This window comes from Capsicum annuum, chromosome 3 (genome assembly GCF_002878395.1).
Source record: "Capsicum annuum cultivar UCD-10X-F1 chromosome 3, UCD10Xv1.1, whole genome shotgun sequence".
Taxonomy (NCBI): domain Eukaryota; kingdom Viridiplantae; phylum Streptophyta; class Magnoliopsida; order Solanales; family Solanaceae; genus Capsicum; species Capsicum annuum.
The window spans coordinates 3802074-3813242 of NC_061113.1; the positions used below are offsets into that span (position 1 = coordinate 3802074).

Below are 11169 nucleotides of genomic sequence, written 5' to 3' on the forward strand. Positions count from 1 at the left end.
AATAAAATAAAAAAAATAGAAAAGCTAAGCAAGCATTTACAAAAATTTCAAGTAATTTTCATTTTTTAAAATTTATGAAGTCGAAGTCAGAATAAAGTTGTATTTCGTTATACTTTTTGTAAACAACAGAATAAATCACTTTATTTGAATTTTTATGAAAATGGAGTTGAAAAACAAGTTTGAAGTTTTTTCCAAATTTGAGTATTCCAAGTTGAAATAAAACAAATAAATAATTCACATAACCATAGAGAACACATGTTGTACATTTATTCCAAAAATACTCTTTTATAAATTAATGTACAACACCTTAAAGCAATTAAATTACAGTCAAAGTCCCTTACTATTTGGAGCTATTCCGGCGCAAGTATTATTGTCCCACTGAAAAAGCAATTAAATTACAGTCAAAGTCCCTTACTATTACTGCCGCTTAAATTTCATAAATAGCAACTCTTTAACCTTCATTATAATTTTTATAAAAATAGTTTATAATAAATTATATTTATATTTAAATAAAATATTATTATATAAATACATATACAAATATATATGTATTACTCAAAAATATATATACACAATTAAAAAATATATATTCTTTTATTATTATAAAATAAATAAAATATTGATATTTTTGTTATAAATTATAATTTTAAAAAAGTATTGTTATTTATTGTAATTATAGTATATTAATTTTTTGTTTTATTATACATAGTACCTTCTTTCTTAAACTCACAGTAGTAACCTAGCCGCTTCTAATTTTCTTGCTTCTTGAACTCTCAAACTTTGTTACCATCAGGTTTTTTTTTTTTTTTTAAATAATTTTTTTGAAATGGGGTTATGCTTGTTTGGTTATGTTATGGTTCTTTGCTTTATTGCTTTGTTATGATTCTTGATTTTTAGTTAATTTATGGAGTCTTGTTAAGTCTTTGGGGTTTCTTGTTTTTATGTTTGGTTCATATTCTACAACTTTTACTCATTGTTTTATTGATGTTTGGTAAAAAAAAAAAAAGATCTTTTCGAGATGGGTTAATGCTTGTTGGGTTATATTATGCTTTATTGTTTTGTTACGGTTCTTGATTTTTAGTTAATGTATGGAGCCTTGTTAAGTCTTTGGGGTCTCGTGTTTTTTTTTTATGTTTGGTTCACATGTAGAACTTTTACTCATTGTTTTTTTTTTATGTTTGGTAAAGAAAATGAATGCTTGTTTGGTTATATTATGGCTATTTGCTTTATTGTTTTGTTGTGATTATTGATTTTTAGTTAATGTATAGAGCCTTGTTAAGTTTTGGGTCTCTTGTTTTTATGTTTGGTGGGAAAAAAAAAAATCATTCTTTAGATTTTTTGAGATGGGGATATGCTTAATTGGTTGTATTATGGCTCACGGAGCCTTGTCACTATGGTTTGAGAGCCTTGGAATAACTGGTTAAAGCCATGGAAAAGCTTCTGTGCTTTACTATGTGTTTGTGTGATATCGTGTGCCTGAGCCGGGGGTCTTTCGGAAACAGCCTTTCTACTTCATCAGAGGTAGAGGTATGGACTGCGTACATCTTACCTACATCTTACCCCCCAGACCCCACTAAGTGGGAATACACTGGGTTTGTTGTTGTTGTTGAAAAGCATCTGGCAGAAATGCAAGGTGAGGTGTATGTTGTAGACTCTTGTGGGCCCTTCCCCAGTCTCCCCACGTAGCAGGAGCTTTAGTGCAGTGGTAGCTTTGCCTTACTGTTTTGCTATTGTGATCTTGATTTTTAGTTGATATATAGGGCCTTATTAGGTTTTTGGGGTCTCTTAGTTTTATGTTTGGTTCGTATTATAGAAAATTTACTCATTCTTTTTTGATGTTTGGTGAAAAAGAATGATTTTTAAATGGGTTTATGCTTATTTCTCCATAGTATGGTTCTTTGATTTATTGTTTTGTTATGGTTATTGATATTTTTGGTAATAAATGGGGTCTTTTTAAGTCTTTGGGTCCCTTGATTTTATGTTTGGTTCATTATTTTAGAACTTTTACTCATTGTTTTTTGATGTTTGGTGAAAAAAGAGCATTCTTTCTCTTGTTCAAAGTCAGATAATGTCTTGTTCTTGTTATTTGCTTCATAATGTTGTTATTGGTGGTGTGGCTTTTCTTTCTCTTGTAAAACTTTTACTCATTGGCATTTTTATGTTTGGTGAAAAAACTCGTTCTTTATCCTGTTCAAATTTAGATAGTGCCTTGTCCTTTTGATTAGTTTGATATTGTTTGTAGTAGTGGTGTTTCATTTTCTTGTATGAATGATTATAGTTCTACTTTTTGTGTTTACTGAGTTAAAAAAAGTTTGCTGATCAGTTTAAAATTCTCGTAGATACCTAAAGTTATCAGCACAAATGGCTTTCTACAACAAACTTGGTGGTCTTTTGAGGCAGAGCATTTCATCAAGTGGCAATGCATTGAATGCAAAGTCATCAGCACCTTCAATTCTCAATGCCATCCGTTGCATGTCGACAAAGCTTTTTGTTGGGGGTATGTGACTAGCAGTCTGAAAACTGACGAGCATTGTTTCTTGGTAAACACTCTGCGGCATGTTTAGTTTGCTTATTTATTCCTTAACGTTATAGGTCTTTCATATGGAACTGATGATCAGTCTCTGAAGGAAGCCTTCACCAGCTTTGGCGATGTCGTCGATGGTAAGTTCCCAACTACATTGAGTCTAGTTTGCTTTAGTTTCAAACATTTCTATTCTCTGGTGATGAATGTTTGAATGAACAACACAATGAAAGTCAAGTCAGATGAAGAATACTGTCTTTCTGTGAAGGATAGTAACAACAACAACAAACCCAGTGTATTCCCACATAGTGGGGTCGGGGTTTGGGGAGGGTAAGATGTATGCAGTCCATACCAGTACCTCCGGAGAATAGAAAGGCTGTTTCCGATAGACCCCCGGCTCACTGTGAAGGATAGTATATAGTCTAATATGTAATCTAACCTTTATATGGCATGGTGGATGCATATATTTACCTATTGTCCGTGTGTTCCTCGTGATGACTAGGCTATCTCTTATTAGTTGCTTCCTGTGTTCTGATGTTGGTCAGCTTTCTTTGGTTTCAGTCTTTCAATTTCTGTGTCTTCCTCAGATTGGTATGTCTAAATCCTGAGTGTATATTCTTTTTGGGTGTTGAACGAATGTTTAGGTCTATCCTTCTCTATTAACATCGTTTTCTCTTACTGCATTTCTTGGTTTGAGATGTATCACCGATAGATTTTCGCAGCTTGTAAATTGTCTTCTTGACCTTAAGCGGTCATATTATGAGTACGCCACACTTTTTAGTCGTTAGTGTATGTGGTTGCATATTCTAGTGATTGGGCTGGGTCAACAGCATCTTTTTGGTACTCTTTTATTTCGTTTTTCCGGGTAAGTTTATTATCATTTACTATCTTCATCTTCCTCGTTTAGGCTGGGGTTGCTAGGATCAGTTAACGTTGAAGTTGCACCAATATTTCTGGCTTTTTTGACATGCTCCTCCCTTTTGCCTTGCTTGCTTGCTCATACTTTCTGCTTTTTAAACTATGCTTGTTTAGTAAATACTTGAATACTGTGATCGTGCCACAGCTAAGGTCATCGTTGATAGAGATACTGGGAGATCAAAGGGATTCGGATTCGTGAACTTCACAGATGGTGAATCTGCCAAAGAGGCTATGTCAGCAATGGATGGACATGTAAATTTTTTTTAGTTTTACATGATTTACGTCTTTATATAGTCTACGGAGCCATTTGGTTACAAGAGTTAGGGTCGTTTATCCAGTGTAAAAATTGGGATTAAATTTTGTACCGTGTTCGGATAAAGTGTATATACAAAAACTTGAGATTATCTATCACATATAGAAGGTGAGATCATTATCCTTTAGATGCACACATTAGGATATGCAGCTAATATGATTTACTTTACATTATTCTTGGCTGATATCCACATTGTGATCCCTGCAGGATCTTCAAGGTAGGAACATCCGCGTCTCTCTTGCCCAAGAGCGAGCTCCACGCAGTGGTGGTGGTGGATATGGTGGTGGCGGATATGGCGGTGGCAGCTATGGTGGATCTAGAGAAAATGATGCATACTAAGTTAACATGTTATGTTTGTTCAATTATCCATACAGGCATGGCAAATTTAGTAGTAGGATTTAAAAGTGATTTTTTGTGTTGAATGGATTCTGGTTACCTTTTAATTTATGCTTCTATATTAAGGTTTTTATCATACCTAATGTTTTTCAGAAAGTGGGGTCTTGAGAGTGTGAAGTGTGTGTAGTTCATACCGCTACCTCATATGAAATAGAGAGGTGGTTTCCGATAGACTATCGGCTTAGGATATATAACACGTGTAACACTCAAAAAACACCAAAGCACACAACTAGATGGGATAACACATTGCTGGATACTAAATGAAGTAAGACGCCTATAAGTTACTACTATAAACTATCTATTCAAAATCATATATATCACCGAAACATCATGAACAAGAAACTCCATGTGCAGATACAAACAAAGCATTCTTTCCTACTCTGACGGTTGAACTCCTACCCACTAACCCTCTACCCTAATCCGAGTCCTCCACACATTCCTATCAAGAGTCATGTCCTCCGTAAGCTGTAACTTCTCCGTAACTACCCTTTAGCTAATTTTCAAAGGCAATGTCAAAGAGTGGCCAATTGATGTTTTTAAGATGGCTGAGGAAAATGACCAATCTCCAACCGTATGCTATTGAATTTCAAGCAAAAATGCCCGAGGTGAGAAAAAATGGCTGAAACTATACATATCTTATTTGGATTTCAACTATATGAACCTTTAGACACAATATTTGAAGTTTGATTTTGTGTATATCTGAAGTTATTCCGAAGTGAATACATGCGATACAAGTTAATTTGGGCTGGGACTAACTGGACCTAATACTCTGGATATGCTATCATTTGGTTGAAGCTAGGCCCAATCTAGTTAACAGCCCATTTGCCAATTGCGTCGAAAAAATATTCTTAATTTTTTCTTTATTTTTTTCAAAAAAAAAATTCTTTCTATCTCATGTACAAAGTATGATTACTAGACCACACAAAAGTAGTTTAAAGTAAATCTTCTTCGTAAATAGTTGGTGAGAATTCAGATAGGATACTAGCAAAAACGTCAGAACTTTAGGTCTCTCTTTTATCATTATCTCTTCTTTCCTCAAACATTTTAAAATATATATTTGATGGTTCTTTATACTTTCTTGAAGATATATTAATGCTCCATGTTGGTTAAATGTATCCAATTTTGGATTAAATATTTAGATTCTTTCATACTTCATGTGTAGCACCAATTATTTTCTTCACTTTAAGACGTATCTAAAGTCTAAATTTCAATTGACATGACTCATGAGATCATAGTCCTTAATTAATATAATTAATATAATGAGATTAATGTTGTCCCACTACTTACATACAAATTTTAGAGTGCAGTCTTTTCAATGTTTTATAATAATCCTATTGCTAATTGGCTTTTTGTGCAACAAATTAAGCCTTGCCGACACTATTATTTGCCTTAAATGCCCTTTTCATTATTGGGTTATTAACATGTGCCTATGGTCCAAATAAATTGATATTTACAAATCAATTAAGAGTGTGACACGTGGAACGATTATCGAAAATAGCTTCTCCACTTATATAAAATAAGAATAAAACTACATATTTTAGTCTAGAAGTATGGTTATATAAATGAAAATTTGATTAATCTTAAATTGCCAGCTAACGCTTAACTACTAATTTAATAATTGACTATTTGCCCCTTTTTCCCATTATAATATCTTAATTGTGATGTGCATATACAAAATTGCAAGTAGGGCTGGACATAAAATATTAAAAAACAAATTATCGAATTGAATTGAAAAATTTAGTAATTGATATTCGGTATTTGATATGGTATTTGGGAGTAAAATTTCAACATTTCCGTATTCGAGATTGAGTTTTGTACAATATATATATATGTGTGTGTGTTTGTGTGTGTCTAGTCAACATTAGGGTTTCGAGATTGAGTTTTGACTAGACACTAGGGTTAGTCATCCCAAAAAATCTCCAGGACCTTAGTAATATATTCATAAAAAATAACAAAAAAAATATTAAATAGGATTTCTATTAAATATACCTTTGAAGTTTAAACGTACATTTGCACATCTCCAACTTTAATATGGTATTACCAAATATCATACCGAACCGAAGTTTGATTTACCGATTACCGAACCGATGTTTATAAATATGATATGTGGTATCTACATTCAAATATCGATTACCAAATTACCGAATCCAAATTTTAAAAATACCGATTACCAAATAAACTAAAGCTTGATTTACTAGATCATTCCCTTATCAAGTTCCATGAAAGAAACTAATTATTTTATAATTGATGATATTTGTATTAGAAATAACCCCTAATTATAGTTTATTTGTGTAAACTTTTGTTTATAATTAATTTTTTTGCTCCTAACACCGACCATGCACGATGAATTTAAACCTGAAAAATGACTTGATCTGTGGTTCTACCAATTAATACAAAGTATTTAAACATTTCTAGCCTGCATTAATTATTTTTTGGGGAATATAATCATAGTCAGTAAACTGCAATATTTTCTATAATATTTACTGTGAACACATTTATTGTTGACCAAGAGTTGCAAATTAATTTTTAGGTTATATATGTAGCTTGAAAATTACATCAAACAACATAGTATCATGTTGTTGCAAATACTTTGGATCTTGTCCAACAATATTTATGCTAAGAAAAGTCTTGTATATGTAATTTAATTAAAACTATTGAGGTTTGGTCAATTCATGTAGTATTTAATTTTTTCAAAAAATTAAATTTATGTAGTACTAATTAGGTGTTCATATTTCAAATCAAAGATTTAGCTTATTTCTTATATATGTTACATATGACAGAGGCAGTGGTGGACACAAGAGTTTGGGATTGTGGGTGATCAGATGGTTCGAACAAATATATTGGGCACCAAAATTTTACGGTTTTGCCGGAAAAAATAAAATACTCGGCTATCTTCTTGATTTTAAGGGTACATTTTAAAATCATATAGTATCAACGTTTATATGTTTCTTATATAATTAAGCTTAGTATGTATTGAGTTTAATGGGTGTTGAAGCACCTCAAAATAATACATAGATCCGCCCCCGAATAGAGCGAGGTGGAGGTAGAGTGCTAGCTATAAATTCAACAAATATTGATAGTTCTGATCAAAATCTTATATTTTTTGACATTTGTATAAATAATTTATCTAGAATTCTATAATAATCTTTTCTTGTTTTTTTTTAGAATTCAGACTTCATTAAGTCAAAATTCTGAATCGATCTTTGAAGTTATATGAGCCTTTGAATTTATTTTCTGAGAAATAATTGGAAAGCATGTTTCATTGTCATCAATCTAGATCTGCCAATTAATGTTCTTCTTCTGTGTTACCTTGAAAGACTTCAACTAATTATTTTTAAAGAAACAAATTTGTTTTTGAAGCTTTTATTAAAGTAAACGATCTTATAACTAATAGGAACTTTAAAGGAAAATGCCAACATATAAAATCTTCATATGGATTGCTCCACCATTCGCGGGTAGCTAACAACAACATACCCACCCAGTGTATTCCCACATATTAAGGTATGGGGAGGGTAGAGTGTACGCAGATCATACCACTACTCAGGAGGAGAAGTAGAGAGGTTTCCGATAGACCTTCGGCCGCGGGTAGCTAGACCAAAAAAAAAAAAAAAAGTTCTAAATTATTTATCATTAAATATTAAGATTTTACTAAAAATATTCTTCAGATACATTTCGATTTATCGGAAATAGCCTCTCTATTGTTACAAAATAGTGATAAGATTTGTGCATATTCTATTCTTTCTAAACACCACTCGTGAAATTATAGTGGGATGCTGTTGTAATACATTTCATGCTATGTTAACAATATTTAACCAGAGGATATGGTGCAGTAGATGGGGCTACTCCTTCCTTAATCAGAGGTCTCGGGTTCGAGCTCTGGGTATGGAAAAATCCTTGGTAGGGAGTGCTACCCCCCGAATGGGCCCCTACCCGACGCAAATCCGGATTAATCGGACTCCAATACAAGTATCGGACACCGGATGGGAACTAAAAAATACAGTATTTAACAAGTCGGGGGCAAAAAGGTGTGTTGATATAAGCTGCATAGATTTGATGTGTTGATATAAGCTGCATAGATTTGATTAAGTAAATGTAAATATAAGTGTTGATATATTTCAGTAATTAAAAATGTATTCTTTTTATACGTATTTACTAATCTACACACAAATGAATATTTATAGATAATTAGACGTTAATTTCTTACTAAATATGTACAAAAGACTGATCTGAAAAATCTGAACATTGATAAATTTTCACAAAAATACTGTAATAATAGTTAAATTCTCAGACAAATATTTATATTATAATTATTTAGATGTGAATTCATTATGAGATCTTGTATTAAAATCTTCCTTAGTCAAAATAAATTTTGTAGTGGGGTAGGCTGACAAAAGACATATTCTTGGTTCTATATCTAGCTGGATGATTTCCTTTTTAATTAATTTCTTCTTGTTATTTCTCTTTTCTTTTGCCTTTTTCTCTTTAAAAAAGAAACTTATGCATTTAATTATGCTTATTAGATTTTTCCTGTCTAATAATCGTGTTTATGATCTGTGCGTCGGTGCTTAGAAATTTAATTTGTCAAACTCACAAGGTGATATGTGGAATTTTTTTTTAGAACATGTTTTGAGTCAAATAAAAGTTCATAAAAAATATAGAAAATTAAGATTATATTTTAATTTCGTAAAATAGATGATACAATGGATTATATATAATGATAGATAATTGAAAGCTTTTTTCGTGATATTAATAGTTTATTCATTCGAGATTTTTAAATTAAAAATAGATTGAATGAGCTAGTAATATGTTGGGATATTAAGAGGTGTGAATGGAAAATGAAATTGTGGTATTTTGTTCGGAAAGATATTAAGAGAAAAGATGTAATTTGAATAGATACCTTTTCGAATTGAATGATTATAACTTTTTCAATAGGTTGTGACTTTTTGAAAAGTTGCACCTTTCCGAAGAGCTGCACCTTTACGAAGGGGTGCGCCTTTCTAAACTATTGCTTCTCTTCATGAAGCAACACCTTGATGACTATAAAAACCTGAATTTTTCCTCAGGTAAAGACAATAATTTTGTAGAGTTGAAAACATTCTTTTCTTCTTAAAAACTCCCTTGTGATCATCAAACTGTTGAGTGCGTTCGAAGTTTCTGAAAGTTTGAGGTTCCTCTATTTTCAAAAAGTAAATCATTTTATTGTGGGAGGAAAGATTCCGTAACCTCGGCTCGGATACTTGAGGGGAATAAATTTCTTAAGGACACATCGTGAAGTCGGTAGACTTGGTTCTTAAATTTCTGCCCCATCTTCATTTTTTAATAGTTGATAAACACTTTATTTGATAATTCATTTGATTATTAATTTGAACTTGTGTTTGAAGGTGTTGAACTTCATTGTAGTTCTTAAAAACTTATTCTTGAACTGAATTTGAAATTTTTATAAAAAACATATAGACTTTTTAGCTGCCGGAACAGCAATATAAACTTCTCATTGGTCCCTAAATAACGAAATTATATGTTTCTCTCACTCTCATAAAATTGTAACTCTTCTTCTCCTTTTGAGTCTTTTTTTTTTTTTGGGTAAAACTCGGATTCGATACTTCCCCGATGGGTAGGCATTTAATTTACATCATATCGATCACAAGGAGAGATATATTTACTATGATGAAAATATATTTTGCTCCCTAAAAACAAAAAATAAAATATATAGAAAATCATCTATAATGAAAATATATTTTGCTCCCTAAAAGCAAAAAATAAAATATATAGGAAATCATCCTTTTGTTATGACATACTCTTTAAGTTTATGAATCTGCAGGTGAAATGTACAAATACCCAATTTTGAGATTACTATTTAGATATACCTGCAGTGTTTAAAAATTTGCAAGTGTATCTATTTCAGAATAATTTTAGATATGCCGTGTAAAAAATTAGACTTTATCAAAACAAACTTGGAATAAAATCTCTGAATTTTCATATGTCTGAAAATCAAGTTAATTTATAATATTAGACATGGATGGATTTTACTTGAAACCACGTCATATTGATGATTGTGGGGTATGAGGAGCACATAAAGAAGCCAACATGTATTATATGGTCCACAAACATCATGAAATATATATGAAGGAATCCACTTTATGAAAAAATGACATTACCTTTTGATATGTAAAGGAATTCAGGTTCTAGTAAATGTTTTTTAAAAAGCAACAACAGATAATGACTTAAAATAGGAAAAAGTGATTTGATCGAATACGGAGTTTAACAAATAAGGAAAGACTTGATAATATTTATAAAGTATCCTTTATCAAAAGATGTGCTATTATTTTTTTTTAATTACATGGGACCAATAAGGATAAAAGTGAAATTGTGTCATTAAATAGTTACAAAATAAGGAAAGATGACATTCTTTTTGAAACAGACCAAAAAAAATAATGACACATAAAATGAGACGGAGGGAGTATAAGTTTTTTTGAATTTTAGAATAGCTACACTTAAATTGCTCTTTATGTTAGCATATCAAAAAATTAAAATAAAATTAAACACACACATATATATACACTTGTATTTTAAACTCGATTAAAAATAATATTCGTGTCGAAAAAGTCTCATGTTGGAGGAACACGCTCAATAATAAAGACGACTTTATTTCATGTCTTGAATTCGAGACTTCTGAATCTCCGATTAAGAATAAAGTAATACTTATCACTAAGGGTGTTCATGAGTTTGGTTAAAAACCAAATCGAACCAAACCGATTAAAAAAAATCGACGTTTGGTTTGGTTTAGTTAGGTTTGGTTTTAAATTTTAAAAAATTGATGCTATTTGATTTGGTTATGGTTTTACTTAAAAAAATCGTGAAAATAACCAAATCGTACCGATAAATTATATATATATATATTATAATTATTTATATGTAATTTATAAATAGAATATAAATATTTTATTAAATTTAATCTTAAACTAAATTTTAATCTATGTCTATCCCAACCAATACTTTAGTCCAATTGCCCAAAGCCTCAAAC

General features: G+C 31.1%; 1 protein-coding gene across 7 annotated transcripts; it reads left to right on the plus strand.

Moving 5' to 3' along the window:
* The first annotated feature begins 397 nt into the window (after positions 1–397).
* LOC107864309 (glycine-rich RNA-binding protein 2, mitochondrial-like) lies at positions 398–4224 on the plus strand. Of its 7 annotated transcripts, none has more exons than XM_016710636.2 (5): positions 398–793; positions 2340–2497; positions 2593–2661; positions 3585–3691; positions 3960–4224. In XM_016710636.2, exons 2-5 carry the CDS (start codon positions 2362–2364, stop codon positions 4089–4091), a joined length of 444 nt encoding a protein of 147 aa, XP_016566122.1. In that variant the 5' UTR covers positions 398–793; positions 2340–2361; the 3' UTR covers positions 4092–4224. The 7 variants fall into 7 exon arrangements, with proteins under 7 accessions (XP_016566122.1, XP_047264858.1, XP_016566123.1 ...); XM_047408902.1 differs by lacking the exon at positions 398–793 and adding an exon at positions 804–1527; XM_016710637.2 differs by lacking the exon at positions 398–793 and adding an exon at positions 1782–1888.
* Positions 4225–11169: the final 6945 nt, after the last annotated feature.

What these genes read in the sequence shown, in the direction of transcription:
- LOC107864309 (XM_047408900.1), top strand. Translation starts at nt 2,097, where the DNA reads ATGTTGTTATTGGTGGTGTGGCTTTTCTTTCTCTT. An exon ending in GACAAAGCTTTTTGTTGGGG is followed by an intron (nt 2,498 to 2,592) that starts GTATGTGACTAG and finishes TTAACGTTATAG; the next exon opens with GTCTTTCATATGGAACTGAT. An exon ending in CTTTGGCGATGTCGTCGATG is followed by an intron (nt 2,662 to 3,584) that starts GTAAGTTCCCAA and finishes ATCGTGCCACAG; the next exon opens with CTAAGGTCATCGTTGATAGA.